This window comes from Lemur catta, chromosome 7 (genome assembly GCF_020740605.2).
Source record: "Lemur catta isolate mLemCat1 chromosome 7, mLemCat1.pri, whole genome shotgun sequence".
NCBI lineage: Eukaryota > Metazoa > Chordata > Mammalia > Primates > Lemuridae > Lemur > Lemur catta.
This window is the reverse complement of record NC_059134.1, coordinates 82,971,024-82,992,926: the sequence shown is the minus strand read 5'-3', so window position 1 is coordinate 82,992,926 and position 21,903 is coordinate 82,971,024. Positions and strand designations below refer to the sequence as shown.

Sequence of the window (21,903 nt, the reverse complement as noted above, 5' to 3'; positions counted from 1 at the left end):
GCAGTGGTACTATTTTCCCTGTTCATGGTAATGATACTTTCTTTGAAATGTACGTTGAATATAATTTCCTAAATGCCTTTCATATTGCAGTACAGGAAGCAATGCAATTAAACAAAAGACTTTCAGCTTTAAATAAAAACCAAGAATCTGAAATATGCAGTTTAAAGAAGGTATGATTAATATAGTTTTATACTATTAAGTAAGAATTATAGTTTAAAACAGTCTTATAGAATATTACTAGAAAACAATTGGGTAGATTTTTTTGGTGGAAGGATAAATAAAATATTTTAAATACAGATTCATAAAATTCGAGTTAGGATTCCAGTAAATGTAAAAAATTCCAATCCATGCAAAATATTATTTCTTTGACTTGTGACCAGTGGCATACATATTTATGGTGACATGAATACTCAATAAGGATTCACTGTATGTCAACCTTATTAGCACCATTCATTCATTCATTCATTCAGTGTATATTGAGTGACTTCTGTGTCCCAGATACTGTGGCACTAAGGATACAGACAGCTATAAAGAAAATAAACCATGTTTCTGCTATTAGGAAGTTTATAGTCTAATGGGGTGATTAGACATAAAATTTATTACACAGATTAAATAACTTAAAACTTGTAAGTGAGCTGAAGAAAAAGTAAAGGATGTGATGATATAATAACAGGTGACTTTATTAGATTGGGGGTTATAGGGTGGAGGAGGGAAGAGAATAATGCATGTGCAAAAGCCTTGAGGCAGGAAAGAGTTTAGTACTCTAGTACTCTAGCTCCTCTTGAGGAACTAGAAAAAGTCTGGTATCCCTGGAGGATCATAAATGAAGGTGTGCATTAAGTACTTATTGTTTGCTTACCGAGCACCAGTATCTTTTTTTCTTCTCCCTAACCTTATCCAGATTTTTTGATGCCTGCAGCTTTAGAGCTGATCCCTAAATTGGCAGAAGGTCACAAACATATTTCTTTCCTCTGGCCATAGTCATTGGTTCAGGAATGGGCAAATGGTCTTAGCTAGTTTCTGTTTATAAACCAGGAAGAATGTAACCTCCACTGTGGCTGGCAGTCAGCCTATAACCATGAGAGAAACTGAAAAGGAGAAACCTGACAATGTGGATGCCAGATTGGTGTGACATAAAGAGGCCTGTTCTTTGATGACATTGTTTAGTGTCTGGATCAACAAACCCTGCATTGTGTCCTACCTCTAGACTTTTTAATTATGTGAGCCAATAAGTCCCCATTACTACTTAAGCCAATTTGGTTAGGGCCAAGTCAGTTTTCCATTATTTGCAACTAAAAATATCCCAACTGATGTAAAGGGAGGGTTGGTATGAGAGAAAGAAGAAGTAAGCAAGTCTTTTTTCTTTCTACAGAGAATGACCTCTTGTTTCCCTTCCCCATTCCCTTCAAAGCCCCATCTCAAATAATACCACTTTGAATCGTTTTAGGACCATCACCTTACCCCTGAGAAAATTAAGCACCTGTCCTTACTGGCACTCCATAAATGTTTTGAAACATTTTCTGAGTACCATTTAAAATGTACTTTATTTGTAGTTATTCAATTTATTGATGTGTAATGTATCTTCCATTTGTCCCTCCAGATACAGACTTACCCCTTGAAGGCTTAACTATATGGATTACATTAATGGGCTTCCATGTCTTCTGCCCTTCTGTTGAGCTGGGCCAGTGGAAAGCCTAGGCAAGAGATAGGAGAAAGGAAAGAGTGAATCAGGGTATTTATTTCCCCCGTTTCCTCCCTGTAAAGTAACTTCAGGCTGGCCCATATCCCTTAACAAGTCACTACTTGTCTCAAATTGGCCTAATCTACCTGATACTCTTTCTTTTTTGGGTTCCAGTAACCTCTCTTCTTATCCTTTTTAGATTAGGGGTGCTGACAGCTCCATTGCTACTAGCCTCTGGAACTTGCACCATCCTTTATAGTTCCTTTATATCCTGTCCATGCCTTTGTAAATAAACCATCTTCAAATTATCCTAATTTATGTGTGCCATCTGTTTCCTGTTGGGATTCTGACTATATGTTTGGTTAGGGTATAACGTTAGTAAACCAAAGCTATGAATTCAGTTTCTGTATAGGATAGTTGATTCATACAGAGAAAAATCCTGTTTCACAGTCAAAGATTGCACCCTAAACCTCACCTAGCCATTTTTCAGCAATATATTTTGGAGTCTAAGGAATATATTTTGGATTCTAATGGAATGGTGGTGTTCAGATACATCAATTTTGAGGAGAAAATAATTTCTACTAATTTGAGTCAGTGTTGTCATCATGACTCTAAAGAATTCTGCTGTTTTTTTTTTTTTTTATTTTTTTTTTTGAGACTGGGTCTTGCTCTGTTGCCTGGGCTGGAGTGCCGTGGCATCTTCATAGCTAACTGCAACCTCAAACTCCTGGGCTCAGGCCATCCTCCTGCCTCAGCCTCCCAAGTAGCTGGGACTACAGGCACATGCCACCATGTCTGGCTTATTTTTTCTGTTTTTGATAGAAGCGAGGTCTCACTCTTGCTCAGCCTGGTCTTGAACTCCTGACCTCAAGCAATCCTCCCGCCTTGGCCTCACAGTGCTAGGATTACAGGCATGAGCTATCGTGCCTGGCCAGATTCTGCTTTTAAAAGGATAAAAATACCAAAAACCAAATCCAAGCGTATATACCTTTATATATACATAGACGTTCACTATTTTAATATAATTTATTTTCATTAATAAACTATTTTTCAGAGTAACTATTTTAGGTTCACAGTAAAGTTGAGTGGAAAATACAGAGTTCCCATATACCCCCTGTTCCCACACATGTGCAACCTCCCCCACTGTCACATCCTCACCAGCATTTAGTGTTGTCACAGTTTTGGATTTTGGTTGTTCCAATGGGTCTGTAGTAGTGTCTTGTTTTGATTTGTAATTCCTTAATGATATGTAATGTTTAAAATCTTTTCATATGATTACTTGTCATCTGTGTATCTTTTTTGTGAAGTGTCTGTTCAGGCCTTTGGCTCATTTTTAAATTGGATTGTTATTGTTGAGTTTTAGGAGTTTTTTGTGTATTGGATAGCAGTCTTTCATTTTTATTACATGAATCTTTTGTAGATATTTTCTTCTAGTCTGTGGTTCATCTTTTCATTCTTTTGACAGTGTCTTTCAAAGAGCAGAAATTTTTAATTTTAGTAAAATTCAGAATTTCAATTCTTTCTTTCATGGATCATGCCTTTGGGTGTTATATCTAAAAAGTCATCACCATATCCAAGGTCATCTAGATTTTCTCCTTAGGAGTTTTATAGTTTTGCCCTATTACATTTTGGTCTGTGATTCATTTTTCAGTTACTTTTTGTGAAGAATGTAAGGTCTGTGTCTAGAGCCTTTTTTTTCACATGTGGATAACTAATTGTCCCAGCACCATTTGTTGAAGAGACTATCTTTGCTACACTGTATTGTCTTTGTACCTTTGTCAAATATCAATTGACTATATTTATGTGAGCCTATTTCTGGACTCTCTATTCTGTTCCGCTGATTTATTTGTCTGTTCTTTTTTTTTTTTTTTTTTTTTTTTGAGACAGATCGCTCTGTTGCCTGGGCTAGAGTGCCATGGCGTCAGCCTAGCTCACAGCAACCTCAAACTCCTGGGTTCAAGCAATCCTACTGCCTCAGCCTCCTGAGTAGCTGGGACTATAGGCATGCACCACCATGCCCAGCTAATTTTTTATATATATATTTTTAGTTGTCCAGCTAATTTCTTTCCATTTTTAGTAGAGAAGGGGTCTCGCTCTTGCTCAGGCTGGTCTCGAACTCCTAACCTTGAGTGATCCACCCGCCTCGGCCTCCCAGAGTGCTAGGATTACAGGCATGAGCCACCATGCCCTATTAAAGCCTTTAGCATGTTAATCATAATTAAAAAAAAAATCCTGGCCTGATAATTCCAGCATTCCTGCTGTACTTGATTCTGGTTCTAATTCTGTTTAGTCTCTTTGAATTGTGTTTTTTGCCTTTTAGTATGCCTTGTAATTTTTTGTTGAAAGGGGGGCATGATGTACTGGGTAAAAGCAACTGTGGTAAATAGGTCTTTAGTATTGTAGTGGTATGGTGTCCGGGGGAGGAGATGTGTTCTGGAGTCCTATTTTTAGGTCTCAGTCTTTTGGTGAACCTGTGTCACCAGACTGTGAACTTCACCATCTCAGATTTTTTTCCTCCCTCTTAGGTGGAACAGGGTAGCTGGAGGGAGCTGGAATTGGTATTTCCCTTCCCCTAGGTAGGTTAGCCTCTGATGTACCCTAGCAAGTTAGGCTTCGGTAAAATAGTTTCTCCTGAGGGCAAGCCTTGTTAAAAGGAACAAAAGAACAGAATACTCTGGTGTATTTCAAAATGGTTCCTTTTCTCCTCCCCCTGCCAAAAGTACAAGGGGATTTTTCTCCAGTATTCACTGTAAGGACCTGGTAGATCTCCTGGAGGTAAAACTCACAAAAGCGTGCTTCCCCCTCCCCTCACCCCTCAATGATTGGATGGATACCCCCTGGAGCTTTTCACTCTCAGACTTGTCCACACTGAGCCTCCAGCAATTTGTATGATTACAGTTCAGGTTTTCCTACCCTGGTGCTGGTTCTCATGGAGCTTTTTGGTCTGGTAAATTGTGATACTCTGTATTTGCTTGTCTGTCTCTCCATTGTTGGGGCCAGCAGTTTGCCCTGTGACCTCACTTTTCTGACAGATCTAAGAAGAATTATTGATTTTTTAAAAATCCTGTTTACTTGTTAGAATGGAGTTGCAGCTCTGAGGTCCTTATATGCCCATCTGGAAACTATATTTAGCTATAATTTTACTAAAATTAAAATTTTATTAGGGATATAGAGACATAGGCATAAGTTTTGAAGCAGGGTGTTTTGTGCTACCAGATGGATGACAAACACTTTAATGCATAATTCAAGCAATGAGGAAATTTATTATTTTCCCTTTTAACACTATTTCAAGGAAAGTAGGGATGAAGATTGAGGTGCCTTCTAAATACTAAGCCAGAGTCCAAAGACCATTAATATTTATAACATTATTGACTGTTAAATGTAGGTCTTTGATCTTATAACTGCTAATAAATTGTTTACATATTCCCTGGTTATATATTCTTATACCTGAGGGATCAGAAAGTAAGAGCATAGTTGTAGCTCAGTTCAGAACATTAGAACGGGTGCTGATAATCCCCTGTTTCTGCCCGTAAATGTCTTATTTCTATCTTTAAGGGGACAATTTATATGTAGAAAGCATATTTTTATAGTCACATCCTAGAAAATTAAATACTGCTCTTTTTAATATAAAGAGAAAAAGTTATAATTTAAAAAATTTGTCTAGAATTGCAAGTCAGAGAATTATTAAAGGACCATTCATTTTTATCAATATAAACCTCAAATGTAAATATAAATAACTAACTCAGTGGTTGTGAACAAGAACATTTTCTATGATGTTTCTTTTGTTCATTTATATATTAATATTTTTAACAATGACTTATGTAAATAACATCCATATTAATTTGGTGATTATATTAAAATATTCATATGCCTTTTTTCAAGTATTTTCTGCATTATTATGAAAAGATTATGTCTCATAAATTTTTATACTAACTTATTTTTTGCATTAAATAAAAACAAATATTTTGTTTTAACATAATAGACTATTGTATTTCCAAAGTACAGTGTAAGACATTGACCTGTAGATGGAGATGAGGCTCATGTAAATTCATGGAGAATCACCCTTAGTGGATTTCTGTAAGAAGGTGAAGAATGTCTTTCCATACATGAGTGAAATGGTGTTGCTCATGGGGACACTTGCCTCTTTTTCTCAGGTCTTAGGACCTAGCCTAGGGCTACCTAAGTGTACTGAGATGTCATGCAATAGTGGTCTCTGTCGCTCTACAAAGCATTATTTATTACTGTCAGTGTCCATGCTAGAAGAGAGATTGTATGGAAGGGTAAAGTGAGAGAATTTTATTACCTTTGAGACTTAAAAGTCTGAGAAACTGAAAGGGTGAGAATTTTAAAATATATTTTAAGAGCCAGTTTTTAATATTTTAGACATTCCAGGTATACTAATTTTATCTTTTGTATATTTTATGTAGCTTTTAACTTTAGGAAAAGATTTTTCTTTTTCATTTTCTTTTTCAGAAGCTAATCAAGTCTAGTAACATTGGTTATGTCACTCATTTAAAACTTCTAATCATTAATTTTCCCTAAGATAATTTTCATTTTTCTTATGCTGTTCTATGATTTTGTCCAGAACAGTTAAGTTATTGGTTTGTGATAAGATGGAATTCCTTTTTTTGTGGCGCAAAGTTAAACAGACCAAAATTAGTTGTTAGATAAAACTAGGTATTACATACAGTTCTGAATGCTGGGTTCACCATTATGGCAATCGTGAAGAATTCCCGATACTATCTATGAGCAGCATTCATAACCTCTGCTGTTTGTCTGAGTAAATGTCAGAGCACTCAAGGAGATAGTGATATTAAACAGACTACCCCATACCAGAAAAGGAGGGGTAAAGGAGAAAAGAGCACAATATTTATGACTCTAGGAACTATAAGTTGTAATTTAATGAGATCAAAGCATGTGCTGTTTATTTGCTACGCTAACAGCTTTGAATAATATGGTTAGAAAACAGACAGCATACTAAAGTTCAGGATATTTAAAGGCTTATAAAGACTATAAAATCAAAAGCATATTTTTCAGTGGAAAATCATTTTGTGAGGTCTCTAATTTTAATTTATCATGCTCTTAAGATTAATATATAAGAGAAAAAGATGTAAGAAATTATTAGTTTTTACTTTTGTCAGTAATATACTAGTTTTCTACCCCTACTTTTCTTTTCCCCACCTCCCTGTTGTTTCATAGCAATAATTGTAATAGGAATTGATGCATTTTAGGGTTTCTCCTATAAGACTTAGCTGATTACAAGAGCTCCACATTTTCAGTTGTTGAAATATGTAGAAAAACATGGAAGTCTGTTGTATTTTGTAACCTTGAAGGAGAAAAACCTTTTAGAATGCTAATCTTGGCCAGGCACATGGCTCACGCCTGTAATCCTAGCACTGTTGGAGAACCGAGGCAGGAGGATCACTTGAACTCAGGAGTTTGAGACCAGCCTGAGCAAGAGTGAGAGCTCGTGTCTACCAAAAATAGAAAAATTATCCAGGTATGGTGGCATGCGCCTGTAATCCCAACTACTTGGGAGGCTGAGGCAGGAGGATCACTTGAGCCCAGGAATTTGAGGTTGCTGTGAGCTGGGCTAACGCCATGGCACTCACTCTAGCCCGGGCAACAAAGCGAGACTCTGTCTCAAAAAAAAAAAAAAAAAAATTGTGATAATTCCTCAACATCCATTCCACCTCAGATGATCAGTCTATTTCTAAGCCAATTAATGTCACTCCATTCTTCAGACCAGTATTTGGTTTGGGAATGAGCATGTGACCCAATTTTGGCAAGCAAGAAGTGGTTCAAGGAAACGTTTTCTTTCTCTTCAAAAGGATTCCCAGAATGAGATAGTTGCTGTATAACACCTGAATTGGCCTCTTGCTAATAATAGTCCAAGGAAGAAGAGTCCTAAGAATGGAAAGTGAAGAAATGAAAATAACTAGTCTTTGATAATATACATCAAGTGCCTGAATCAACCACCATTAGAACCCGCCTAACTTTAGGTTCCCTGTTAATACGAGTGTACATTTCCTTAGTATTTGGTAGTTTAGTTATGTTTTTCTGATACTTGTAACCAAAGCATCCTAAGTGACACTCTGATGCTTTGTGTTTTTCATTACAGAATATTATGTTTTGTACAAAATGATGGATGTTCAAAACATAAAATGGATTAGTTTTATGACATTTATGTGATGGTTCACTTTTCTGAGGTCTTCTGCTACTCTGACAGATTCCTCTGACTCCCAAATTATCTTTTTCCTTCCATTCTTCTGAAACACTATCCTAAGGTCTCTGTTTTTCTTTTTTTATAGTCTTTCTTTCAATGAGTTCATACTTTTTAATTCTGCCATTCACTTTGTGTACATGCCTTCCCATATATTTTTTCAGTCTCACATTTCTTTTAATTTCCAGTTCTGTATTTTCAACTGCCTGTAGATTATCTCCTTTGTGACTTCTTGTAACTTCAGTGTTATCAGGTCACACGTTGGATTTTTTATTCTCCCATCTCCTATTCCTCCCTCACCTCCAAAATTCATACTATTCTTTCAAAGGAAACCATCTTGCTGTTCTGTGAAGGTAAATCATGACTGATACATTGAAACTTCATTTGGGGGAATTCATCATGTGCAGCCTTTTGTAATTCCAAAAATATAAATGGACTTTTTTTTGAGAATGATCCTAGCCAATGGTTCAGGCTTAACGTGCTTTTTGGCTTTCTTAAGAGTGTCTCAGAACATTTTCTCTCTTGTTTAATGTTGTCTTAAATATGTTTCATATCTTTCACCAGATATTTTTCATATCTTTCCATCTTCATGTTTCTCTCTTTCACAATTCTTTTTTTTTTTTCAATTTCAAAATATTAAGGGGGTACAAATGTTTTTGTTACAAGGCTTGAGTCAGGTCTATAAATGTGCCCATCACCTGAATAGTGTTCATTGTACCCATTAGGTGGGTTTTTGCCCCCTCCTGTTCCCCTTTCTCCCCTGCTTGATTTCCAATGACTTTTACTTCCCTCTGTGCAATTGTTTGCCTGTCAGTTAGTTCCAGTTTATTAGAGAGGGTACATGTGGTGTTTGTTTTTCCATTCTTGAGATACTTTGCTTAGGATCCAGTTCCTTCCAAATTGCAGCAAAAGGCATTAATTCATCCTTTTTTTATGGCTTAGTAGTACTTCATGGTATACATATACCACATTTTGTTAATCTACTCATGAATTGATGGGCACTTGGGTTGATTCCACATCTTTGCAATTGTGAACTGTGCTGCAATAAATATTCAAGAGTGGTGTCTTTTTGATAAAATGACTTCTTTTCCTTTGGGTAGATACCCAGTAGTGGGATTGCTGGATCAAATAGTAGGTCTATTTTTAGTTCTTTAAGAAATCTCCATACTGTTTTCCATAGGAGTTGTACTAATTTGCAGTCCCACCAACAGTGTATAAGCGTTTCTTTCTCTCTGCATCTGCGCCAGTCTCTATTGTTTTTGGACTTTTTAATAAAAGCCATTGTAACAGGAGTAAGGTGATATCTCATTGTGGTTTTAATTTGCATTTCCCTGATGATTAGTGATGTTGAGCATTTTTTCATATGTTTTTTGGCCATTTGTCTATCATCTTTTGAAGAACTTATGTGCATGTCTTTTGCCCACTTTTTAATGGGGTTGTTTTTTTCTTACTGATTTGTTTGAGTTCTTTATAGATTATAGATAGTAGTCTTTTATCGGATGTGTAGTTTGTGAGTATTTTCTACCATTCTGTAGGTTGTCTGTTCACTCTGTTGATTATTTCTTTAGCTTTGCAGAAGCTTTTTAATTTAATCAAGTCCAATTTATTTGTTTTTGTTGTTGCGGAATTGCCATTGGGGTCTTAGTCGTGAATTCTTTGCCCAGACCAATATCTAGAACTTTTCCCTACATTTTCTTCTAGAATTCTTATAGTTTCATACCTTACATTTTTAGGTCTTTTATCCATCTTTCTCTTTAACATTTCGTGGACCCCTTTTCATTTCTTCCAGCTTCACCTAGACACTCTGAAATCATCTTTTTTTTAATTAAAAATATTTTTTTTAGAGACAGGATCTCACTCTGTTGTCCAGGCTAGAGTGCAGTGGTAGTCATAGCGCACTGCAACCTTGAACTCCTGGACTCAAACGATCCTTCCACCACCGCCTCCTGAATAGTTGAGACTACAGGCGTGTGCCACCATGCTTGGCTAATTTTTTAATTTTTTATATAATGAGGTCTCACCATGTTGCTCAGGCTAGTCTCAAACTTCTGGCCTCAAGCAATCCTCCTGCCTCGGCCTTGCACAGTGCCAGGATTATAGACATGAGGTGCTGTACCTGGCTTCTGGAGTCATCTTTGAATCATCTTTTTCCCTTCATTCCATTGTATTATATCTTCCTTTAGAATGTCTCATATTTTTCATTAACTGTTTTTTAATAGTATAGATACTCATCATGTCATGCCTGGATTAATATGATAGTTTCTTAGCCAATGTTTTCTCTAGTTTTTATTCACTCTTTTTGCCAGACTAAGTTTACTATATTACTGGTTTAATGTATCAGTTCTTTGTGCCTGACACACAGTAAATACTTAGTATATGTAGAGGGAATGTTAGATTAAATAGTTCTCCTTTGCCTACCAAGTCAAGTCCCAGACTTCTTTAGTAGGCTTTCCAGAGCTTCCATCATGTGGCCAATTCTACATATTCAACATTGTTTGCTACTCTTTCGTATCAAGCATCTTCCTTTTTATTTTAGCCAAAATCTTTTATTACCATTAGCATAGTTCTTAGTTCTTCCTGCCTTTTTGCTTTTGTTTTCTTCCATATCCCCTTACCATGCTTGGAATGCCTTCTTTCAGTTTGCTTGTATTAAACATGGTTGGGCCAGGAAACAGATGGCACATTTGAAATGGGTAATTGGGAAAAGTTTGAGGAAGCTATTTACTCAGTTGTGGACAGAGGTAAGGAAAACAAGGGATGCTGAAGCAACCCACAGATAAAAGTAGTGGGGGAATGATTACCCCACCTAAAAGGAATGAATGCAGATGCTGGAAAAAAGCCACTAGTCAGAAGCTGGTGATCTTTGGTAAAGGTACAGAGCCATTGCCAATTTGTGGTCAGGTAGAGAGGGAGCTGGGGGAATACCTCACTCTTTTTCTCTTCCTGGCCTGTTGATCTACTGACACCTCCCACACATTTAACCTAACCAGATGCCAGAACATGGGGGTTTGCTTAGATTTCAGCCACACAGGACATAGAGCAATGTGGAGAAAGGGTACAGAGTGAATCAGGTGGGACAAATGGAAGATATCCAGTATACTGCTCATTCTTCAAAGCCCAGCTCAAGGTCTGCCTCACCTCTTCCATTCAAACTTACTTTCCTTACTTTGATATATGCTAATTGTTCTATTTGTACTAGACATTAATTTGTCTGCCTGCTTTTCTGAGAATACAGCCCTATCTCTTGACTCACATGGTTACTTTAGCAGTCATTTTATGCAGTGACATGTCCAAAGGTTGTACATGAGCTAAGACCAGTGAGTCCTTTCTCCTGGATTTTGAATTTGAGGTCAAGATATAATTCGGTGAGTTTCTCTCTAGGGGGCTGAATTTGTAACACGCAGAACTCTGGAGGTATTGGCAGCCCTGTTTTCTACTGCTCCTCTTCCAGCTTCCTTGATACCACACTCTGTTGGATTTCCTCCTACCTCAGTTGACTGTAATTCTTAGCCTTTTCTACTGACTTCTATAATCTATGAATGTTGGAGTTCCTTAGGACTCAATCATTTATCTTCTGTCTTCTAATAACTAAGTGATTTTACTTGTTTCCATAGTTTTAAATACTATTTTAAAAACTGCACAAGAAATGTTTTTATTTTAGAAAAATATAGAAAACACTAATCATAAGCATAATGAAGAAAATAAAAATTTCCTATAATCTCACTACCTTCATGAATCAATTTATTTCTGTGAAAGAGTAAAAAGTTTGTTGTTATTTATCCAAATAATAAAACCTTTAAAAAAATGAAGTCTATTAGTCAGGATTCTTAATTGCAAGATGATTAAGTCAGCAAAGGAATTTATTGGAAGGATATTGGTCATCTCAGACTTTAAAAATGGTTAGAAACAAGGGAGGCTATGCAGTATCCAAGACCACAACATAAAACCAGTTTCCACTGCTGAATACTATGTACTACAGCTTGTACCATCACTGCTGACCATAGTGGATGCTGTTACTGCTGCCATGGTATCATTGTCGCCCACGGAAGTTACTACACTCTCCCCACTGTCTGCCAACAGATGGATTTGCAGTAGTCCTTGTTCTTTGTGATATAAGGTCCTGATCCAATATCCAAGGCAGGTACATCTGATTAGCAGAGCCTGGTCTCATGCTTATAAAGCTAGTATCTGGCATTTCGGTCAGTAGTCTCTTATATTGTAGAGTTCTTCTAAAATACAAAGGAGGTTGGGCGCGGTGGCTCACGTCTGTAATCCTAGCCCTCTGGGAGGCCGAGGCGGGTGGATCGCTCGAGGTCAGGAGTTCAAGACCAGCCTGAGCGAGACCCCGTCTCTACTAAAAATAGAAATAAATTATCTGGACAACTAAAAATATATATAGAAAAAAAAAATTAGCCGGGCATGGTGGCGCATGCCTGTAGTCTCAGCTACTCGGGAGGCTGAGGCAGGAGGATCGCTTAAGCCCAGGAGTTTGAGATTGCTGTGAGCTAGGCAGGCACCACAGCACTCATTCTAGCCCAGGCAACAAAGTGAGACTCTGTCTAAAAAAAAAAAAAACAAAAAACAAAGGAAATCAGATCCCTGAGTATTCAATATAGTTAGTATACACAGAACAGCAGCAGTACAATTACCAGTTCAGAAGTTGATGTTTCAGGATTTTAATGTGGTTGATTGGTATCTGCTAAACTCAGTGGACAAATAACTTCACAAATGAAGACTTCTTTTATATCCTCAGTTCTACCCTCCACAACATTGCAGTTATTTTTCTGAAATGCAAATCTTGTTATGTTATTCTCCTACTCAAAATCTTTCAATGGTTAATTCCCTATTTTCTGTAGGATAAAATTAAAACTCTTTAGTTTGACATACAAATCCCTCTCAATATTTGAATCCTGCCAAATTTCTAGTTACAACTACAAATACTCTACTCTGTCCTCCAAAATAATGTATTAGCTCCAGTTGTATCTTATTAGTTCTGTTGTCTTGAAAAATATCATGCTAGCCTTTGTGCATGTAGAACCTTTTGCCTCGATGTCTACCCTTTTTTGTCCTCTTTGCAAGTTTATCTTTAAAGATTCAGTTCAAATATCACCTTTCTGTGTAATGCCTTCTCGATGCCTTCAAACAGTTTCCTTCTTTATGTTTCTTATACATTTCTGTAACGTAGCACTCATCACGTTGTGTTGTAATAATTTCTCACATAAATTTTTCTTATAAACTTGGGAATTCAGATTTCTTTATCATATTTTTATCTCAGAAGATGTTGAATAAGTAATGAATGAAAACACCCTAATTCTAGCTGGTTAGTTCATTTAGCTAGTACATTCTTTTTAAGATCTAAGGTCATGCATTCTATCTTTCTGATTGGCTTTGCCTAATTCATAACCACAGATTATGTTCCCACCTTCGCTAATCTTGCAAGGAAACTAGGGGAGATAGACCTTGATGGACCAGTAATGTTACCTTGATTTATAAAATATAGCAAATTGTAATTATAAGTTTAAAGATGAATTTTGAAGCTGTCAGGAAAGTACCTTGATTTGATAAAATATGTATACTAATTTTCTCTTTGATATGTTTCTTATGTTAAGGAACTAAAAAAGGTAGCCTCAGACTTGATAAAGTCCAAGGTCACATGTCAATATAAGCTGGGAGAAGAAAACATCAATCTAACAATTAAAGAACAAAAATTTCAAGAACTTCAAGAAAGACTCAACATGGTATTTGGTTAAATGTTTTCAAGTTTATAAAATTAATGAGAATTTCAGGATTATAACATAAAAATGGTCCTTGTAATATATTAATATATAGTAAAAAGATTAAGGTATTAGGAATTTTTTCTTTTTATTAGATATTTGTTGGCATTAGCAAGAATTTAGAACAATAAAATTTGGCTTTAACCATTTTATTTCTACTTTAATATGGTTTTGAGTAATTTGTGGTATGATGTTATCTCCAGAACAGTTTTGGAGATGAGAAATTTTGTAGTTTTTAACATTTGCAAGTTTGTACCAGACTGCATTGGGTATATGATACCTTCTTCAGTTGCCTGAAGTCACTGTTTCAACCACAAACAAATATGGGTCCTCTGGGGTAATAATAAGTCATAACACTCCCAAATTTGTTGAGTACAGAATTTAATGTAGAATTTGTTCAGTTTTGTATCATACCTAAAATTCTGCAAATTTTAAAAGGAATTGGAATTAAATAAGAAGATTAATGAAGAGGTTACCCGTATGCAAGAAGAAAAACAAGTAAGCAATTTTGGAAGCCAGTTAATTTTTTAAAAATCAGATACAATGTGGGAAATAAACAAGTTAAATAATAAATGCAGTCACGCCTAGCACAGTGCATAGCACATAGTAAGCACTCAGTTAATGTGTATTGAATGGACACATGTATACTTTTTTAAGCAATCTCACATATGCTTCCATTAAAAAATAAATTAGTTTTTTTCCTTGATAGTTTAGACCAGTGGTACCCTAGCAGATAATTATTGAAATGCATTTATGCTTAGTGTGTGCTTTTTCAGGATAGTATGCTCTCATTTGAATCTGTTTGATATTTATAATTCTTAAAGATGTGTGAGAGAAAATGACTCCTGTTTCTTTTTTCTTTTCTGCCTTCCCTCCATTTGATTCTGAATGTATACCATGGCATCCCATTATGACGTTTTATAACATTATAGCCCATATGACATTTTATTAGTGGTATATTTACTATATGGGAGGGGCAAGCCAACAAATGTTTAGTTTTGAATTCTTCATATTTTTCAATAATGTCTTAGAGTCTACAATCATTTTAAAAAACTATTAATTATTTGAGGGAGTCTTGGACATAGTACTTTGTAGGAAATCATGTAATAGAAATTATTTTAGATATTAAATTATAAAATATCTTGTTAGTTTAATATAAAGTATTGAAATTAAACTGTAAGGATAATGGGTTAATAAACTAGAAAATGTATTTGAAGAATGAGTTTAGAAAGATAACTACTATCTTAAAACTTTTAAAAAATTAATATAGTATATTTGTGTATTTTTCAAGGATATCATCATTTCTTTCCAACATATCCAGCAGTTACTTCAGCAACAAATTCAAGCTAATTCTGAAATGGAGGCAGAATTGAAGGTGCTAAAAGAAAATAATCAGGTTTATATATACATATATATTTTAGTGTATTTCCATCTAATGAGCTTCCCCTGCTTAGTGGCATTCCTCTTTCCAATTTTATTGAGATCATTTTGAATTCTAGAGGTAAGATATTGACCTCCTATATCAGTTTGCTAAAGTAATGAATATATATTTTTCAACATTTAATTAACTAGTTAAATGTTAAAATTTATCAAGTATCTGACTTCATTTTGTAACAGGGTAAATGGGATTTTTTTCTTTGTCTTAGAATTGTGGCCATGATCTAATACTGAAAATAAAAGGTGAAAATGTCAACCACATTTTAAGAGAGTAATCAGCCAGCTCTCAGAAGTTTGGGGCAGATCCCTCTTTACAGGAACATGACAAAATTAGCACTGTTACCGCAATAATCACCTCATCATCCTCTTTCTAGTATATATATGAAAATGATTGGGGAGGGGAAGACATTATGGTCATTGATATTTTCAGGGTGCAGGGTTCAAAGGTTTTCTCCTACATCCTCTCATGAAGCTAAGTGAAGGAGTCTACAAGGAAATCTCTTGTAATGACTGGGATACAAGAAGGGGAGACTGCCATCTTGTTCCTTGGATAGATGCTTGAGATGCTGTAGAAAGCTAAAGGTCCACTTTAGTGTTGCCAGTAGAGTAGAATGTGCTATGTTCATGTGGAATAGGTTGGCATATGTTTCTTAAAGTTTGGACGTTTACCACAAACATAACAACTGATGCCCAGTTTTGGTCTAGAAATTTCGAAAAAAAGTTTTTGGAGTTATCTGTACCAATGAGATTTAAAGTGTATTATGCTTGTTCTAATACTATATGGCCCTAGAAGGGTGCACAAGAGAGAACCTTGGTGGTTCCTTGGCTCCACATGAAGGAATGTAGAGGTTGGGGGAGGGGCAGGAACTGCCCTGGGTGACACTGGGCCAAATGATGGGTTGTCCAACTCTGAGAAGTTGAGGGCATGTTCAACTAGGGTGGCCAGTAGAAGATATTTCTGCCCTTTTGAAGAGCTTCTTGGTAGCAAAGGAAAGAGGGTAAAGCAAAATGTTTCCTATGAAAACTATAGTCACCTCCCACATAGAGACTACCATCAGTAGGGACCAGGGCCAGCTTCGTAACTATATGACCACTGCAGTTGCATAGGGACCCACACTCAGAAGGGCTTCTTACTTCAGGTTTAATATTTCATGGTCACTGTCTTGAAGTTTTTATTAATTTTTATCTTTGAATTTACATTTTGTAAATTAAGTCTTACGGGACAATGGAGTATGTGCTGGGGTCTTGAATGAGGCTTGAAGCCTCAGCTCAGGCATTGTCTTTTCCCCGTTACCTCCCAGGTCTGGTTCTTAGCTGCTGGCTCTTCTACCCTCTGCCACCCTGGGCCCTGCCTGGCTGCCTCCTCCCTGCTCCTATCCCAGCACCGCTGCAGGTCAGCTGGGTCACATTTGCAGGGAAAGGCCTATGTTCTGCTGTTGTTAACCTTTACTTGGTGGGTGCCTAGGTGTAGGCAGGGAGGATCTAGGTTGAGTACATGTGCCCCACAGCATTGTGGGGCGAGGCATGGCAATAGTTGGCCCTGTTCCAGGTTAGCAGTGCATTGGCATGTTAGGCGGGAGACTTGGCAGGAGGCTGGGGTGGGTGAATCCCTAGTCCAGGTACTGAGTGCATCATTCCAGGTGGTTGAAATCCCTTGGGAGTCACCCATCTGCCATGGGTTGGGTTGAAGGTAAGATTAACTTCCCCCACCCATGGTCAGGGCATGGTAGAAAGGTCCAGCAGCTGGCAGGAAGGGAAATCTGGTAACTGGTGGATCTTGCTCATGCTGAGTTGTGTGATGAGGCCCTTAGACACATGTGAGGTCTACACTGGCCCTGTGAATATCCTTTAGCCCAGGGGATCATGACATCATGACATCATGACATTTTTTTTTTTTTTTTTTTTTTTTTGAGACAGAGTCTCACTTTGTTGCCCGGGCTAGAGTGAGTGCCGTGGCATCAGCCTAGCTCACAGCAACCTCAGACTCCTGGGCTTAAGCGATCCTACTGCCTCAGCCTCCCGAGTAGCTGGGACTACAGGCATGAGCCACCATGCCCGGCTAATTTTTTTGTATATATATTTTTAGTTGGCCAGATAATTTCTTTCTATTTTTAGTAGAGACGGGGTCTCACTCTTGCTCAGGCTGGTCTCGAACTCCTGACCTTAAGCGATCCACCCGCCTCAGCCTCCCAGAGCTAGGATTACAGGTGTGAGCCACCACGCCCAGGCTGACATCATGACATTAAATAGAAAATAAAAAGCTCCATGACAGGTTGAGAGGGACTGCAAGGAAAGGAAAAAGTTATATTTTAGTGTCTTTAATAGTACTTTTCCTCTGCTTTTTTCATTTTATACCAGGCCCAACAAATTATGCAGAGTCTATCATCATTGAATTGAATCACATTTAACCTGAGCAATGCAGATTAATCTAACCATTTATGTTCTGTGGCTTGTCATGTAAAGTTTTGCCTGCCTTATTTCTCTTCCTTGTCCCCAGTACTATAGAAGAGGGAGAGAGAGGTGGTGTGCTAGAATCAGACCTCTCCCTTCCTTTAATCCCTTCACCTATTCCAGTAAAAGACTAGTAAAAAAATTTCTCTGAAAGTCCAGCTGTATAAGCAAGTATGGCCTTCCCATCTCCTATTCCCACCCTAAAGTCGGATAACTGGGGCTATTTCTGTAATATATTGAACCTTCGTCCAAGAAACATACGATATAATTTAACCAAATTCTTTATGAATAGCTGTTACCAAGAGCATCTCCTAATCTATTTAAAGGAGTTGAAAGATAGATTTTTTTTTTTAGGGTGAGCAAATTGTTAAAGATTAACTAATGCAACCATTTCATTTCATGATAAAATAGGGGCCCAGAAAATATAAGCAGTATAGTTCAAAGCCTCATGATTAGTGGCAAAAACAGGATTAAATATTTTCCCTGATTCTAATCCAGCACTATTTCTACAACATTATACCATGAAGATATTTTTCCTCGATTTATGAGAGCTGCCAATTTTGTTAGATCAGTTATGCCAAGACCACAGCTATTACAATACATTGCCCCTTCATGAGCTTTAAGTCCAGTACGTATGTATTGTTGAATTCTAAAGAGCCTACAGTTGTCATAAGTATATAGTTATGTGTTTCTCTGAGTTAACAGTGACTAAAAATATGATTCCAGGATCTTTTAACTATGACTGCCAATATCTTAGATAATCCAAATGCCTTTGTTTCTTGTTTTCCCAAATGCCTTTTTCTTTAACTATCACAATTATTACCTGAGCCTTGATAGTACAAAGAGAAACTAGATTTTTTATAGTAAAATTTCAAAGTATCAAGAACAGGATAGAATTGTCAGTTTTTTATTTTGATTAGTAAAGATATTAAAAAACCAAAGAATACCATCTATCATTACTATCACTTTATAAGAGAACATTTTATCATCAAAAGTATATTGAGGATATAATCTCAGGATAAAGGACAGTCCTTTATAAGAAAAGACATTGATGACCTTATATTGACATTTTTTGCCGTGGACTAGTGAAAATTTTGTCATGGATCAGTACTTGTCTGCAGCCTGGTGTCTGAACCATTGATATATAGCATAACAAAATATTAATGTTGAACTGTTGCTGCATTATGCTGCATAGATATCTCAAGTGTTTTCTTGAGGAGCATTCTCATTCCACCTGTACTAAAAGGGATCATTACTCTTGATAATGGCCAACTGTTTTTCAGTGCTCTGAAATCATGCTGTCATCTGTCTTATTCTTTTAGTAGTAAAACTTAGAACATAGCTGAATTCTCAAGATAGAAAATATTTTCTAGTATGGTTTAATTATAATTTAGTGCACTTATGAGTATAGTTATATTCACTTAGTATTAACAAGAATAATTTACTTAGTTTGTTCCTATAGTCATAGTGTTAACTAGGACAATTTACTTCGTTTTTGGTAGATTAAAACAGTAGCAGATGGTTTCATTTTGACCTTTCACAATATCCATTTTTTCAGAGATGGTTTGCAGATTTGTTAATCCAGATGCAGATAATACAAAATAATTTCCTGATAGAATATAAACTCCATGGGGACAGCAACATTTTCAGTGGTATAGCATAGGAACCTAAAGCAGTGTCTGGCCACATAATAGTAGCTCATTGAATCTTACTAAATGAAAGAATGATGAACAGTGAATAAACTCATAGTCTTTCCAAATTCACATATTGCCTGGTCAGGGCTACCAGTGAAACATGTTGAATTGAACCCCACAGTCACTTCTACCTCCTTTTGAAACTGCAATAAAATGGAATTAATAAATCCACAAGGACAAGGAAATAGGGGGAGGAAAAGATAAAAATAAAGTATTCAAAGTGGGAACCAGAGAAGAAATAGAAACCTAAGTCAAAGATGCAGAAATGGTCAGGAATTACAAGTATCGTGTGCCTCTAGAAATAGGATATACCACTGAAGCCCAAAACTACAAGATCTATATAAGAAGCCATTCCAACTTCAGATTCTCTTCCCCAGGCTGTGCAAATAGTCAGTGTCTTTCTTCTACTTGGCAGAAGATTGGAAGTTTATGTTGGAGAGTTTGAGGGACAGCTGAGGCTGGGAGGGGATCTTGTGGTGTGCTAGAGCCAGCTTGTACCAGTGAGAGCTGGTTATTGGATGTTAAGGAATTTTGAGAACTTATTGTTAAACCAATGATAGTTTGACATTGACCATGATGGAAATATATAACACTAATGAAAATAGTAAATGCTACAAATCAGGCATTTTCTTTTTTTTGAGAATCAATTCACCAGTACATTACTGGGAGTGTGATATTGAAAACCAGGGTGGAAAGTCTAAATTCTAAATGGTGAGACCTCCCAGCCCAGTTTCCTCATTTAGAGGACAGCTAGCCTAACTCCCAGGCAAGAGAATGGTTCTCCTTTCGGAGGAAACTAACCTGCCCAAGAGAAAAGACTGTAGCTGCTGCAATTAAGCTCTCTAATGAAATAGCTCAGTCAGATCAACCTATAGTGAAACCTACCATTTGACAAAACTTTCAACCAGCCTTAATATCACACTCTTAAATATGACCAGATAGTTGAGGATTATTGGGCATTTGAAGAAGGCTTCCAATATGAAAAACAGACAAAATAAACAAATAGGGTAATGAAAAAACCTTTCAGAAACTAAGAAAATATATTTAGTTGAAGGAAATGTGTTTATTCATAAAACAAGAATTAGAAGTCTATAAGGAAACACTCATAAAATAAGCGAGCCCTTAACTACATTAACAGACATAAAAATATAGTGGAAAGGCTGGAAGATAATGTTGAGATAGTCTTTTAGAAAGCAGAACCAAAAGACAAAAAGATAGGAAACAGGAGAGAAAAAGAGTCATTCCAAGATGTCTGGTGAGTTTTAGAGAACAGAGAAAATGGAAGAAGGGGAAATGATCAAAGAAATAGTACAGAAAAGTTACCCAGGCCTGGAGGATATGAGTTTGTCTTGCCCAGTACCAATGCATATCATTATGAAATTTTGTACTACACGTAAGGAGAAGATTCTAAAGCTGTAGGGGAAAAAAAGTAGGTCATATACGAAGGATTAAAAATGAGAATGGCACCAGGCACAGTGGCTCACACCTGTATCATAGCACTCTGGGAGGCCGAGTTGGGAGGATCTCTTGAGCCCAGTAGTTTGAGGTTGCTGTGAGCAGGCTGATGCCATTGCACTCTACTCAGGGCAACAGAGTGAGACTCTGTCTCAAAAACAAACAAAAAAAAGCAACATAATGGCTTCAGATTTCTCAGTGGCAACAATGGAATAATGGAATACAGAAGACAGTAGAACCATGCCTTCAAAGTTGGGGAAAAATTGTCATACTGTACTCTGTCAAACTAATTGTAGAATAAAGACATTTTCAGACATGTAGGATCTCCAGAAATTTACCATCCATGTGTCCTTTATCAAGAAGTAATATTAACATAAATTTTGCACTACCAAGACAAACAAGGGAGTAAACCAAGAAAGAGGAAACTATGACATCTAGGAAACAGGAGACCTAGGACAAAAGAGAGAAGGATAACCTGATTTGTGCAGCAGACTGAGAAAGTAGTAGGTCAAAATTGTAATGGAAGGATGAATGTCTCCAAAAAACTGAAACTGAGAGAATACCTGAAATAGACAGTTTCTTTTAGATGGGGGTATGGTAGGGACAGGAAATGATTGACATGTAGTATACTGTTTTAAGAACATGATGCTCTTGGTCATTTATTATTACTAGAGTAGAGACTGTGGTTTATTCTGCCATATCTTCTGTAAACCCTGTATATCTTAAGATACAATATGTTATCAGTAAAATAAATACTGTAAAATATTTGTTAGAATGTTAAAGTGCTAAGCATTATTAATTATATACCACTATAAATATTTAGAAACTGCTCTATTATAGTCATGCGCCACATAACAATGTTTCAGTCAATGATAGACTGCATATATGACAGTAGTCCCTCATAAGATTATAATGGAGCTGAAAAACTCCTATCACCTAGTGACATCGTAGCCATAATAACATCGTAGTACAATGCATTACTCACGTGTTTGGGGTGATGCTCATGTAAACAAACCACTGCCATTCATAGAAAGTATAGAACATACAATTATGTAGAGTACATAATACTTGATAATAAATGACTGTGTTACTAGTTTATATATTTACTATACTTTATATTGTTATTTTAAAGTATATTCCTCCTACTTATAAAAAAAGTTAACTGTAAAACAGCCTCAGGCAGGTCCT

General features: G+C 36.6%; 1 protein-coding gene across 1 annotated transcript in view; it reads left to right on the top strand.

The window, feature by feature from the left end:
- The window catches only part of CCDC73 (coiled-coil domain containing 73), a 93,682-nt gene that overhangs the window by 46,099 nt on the left and 25,680 nt on the right, over positions 1-21,903 (top strand). Inside the window, exons 8-11 of the mRNA XM_045557009.1 lie at positions 91-170; positions 13,514-13,642; positions 14,117-14,176; positions 14,970-15,074. Coding sequence (XP_045412965.1) covers positions 91-170; positions 13,514-13,642; positions 14,117-14,176; positions 14,970-15,074 — 374 coding nt within the window. The remainder of the gene's footprint in view (positions 1-90; positions 171-13,513; positions 13,643-14,116; positions 14,177-14,969; positions 15,075-21,903) is intronic.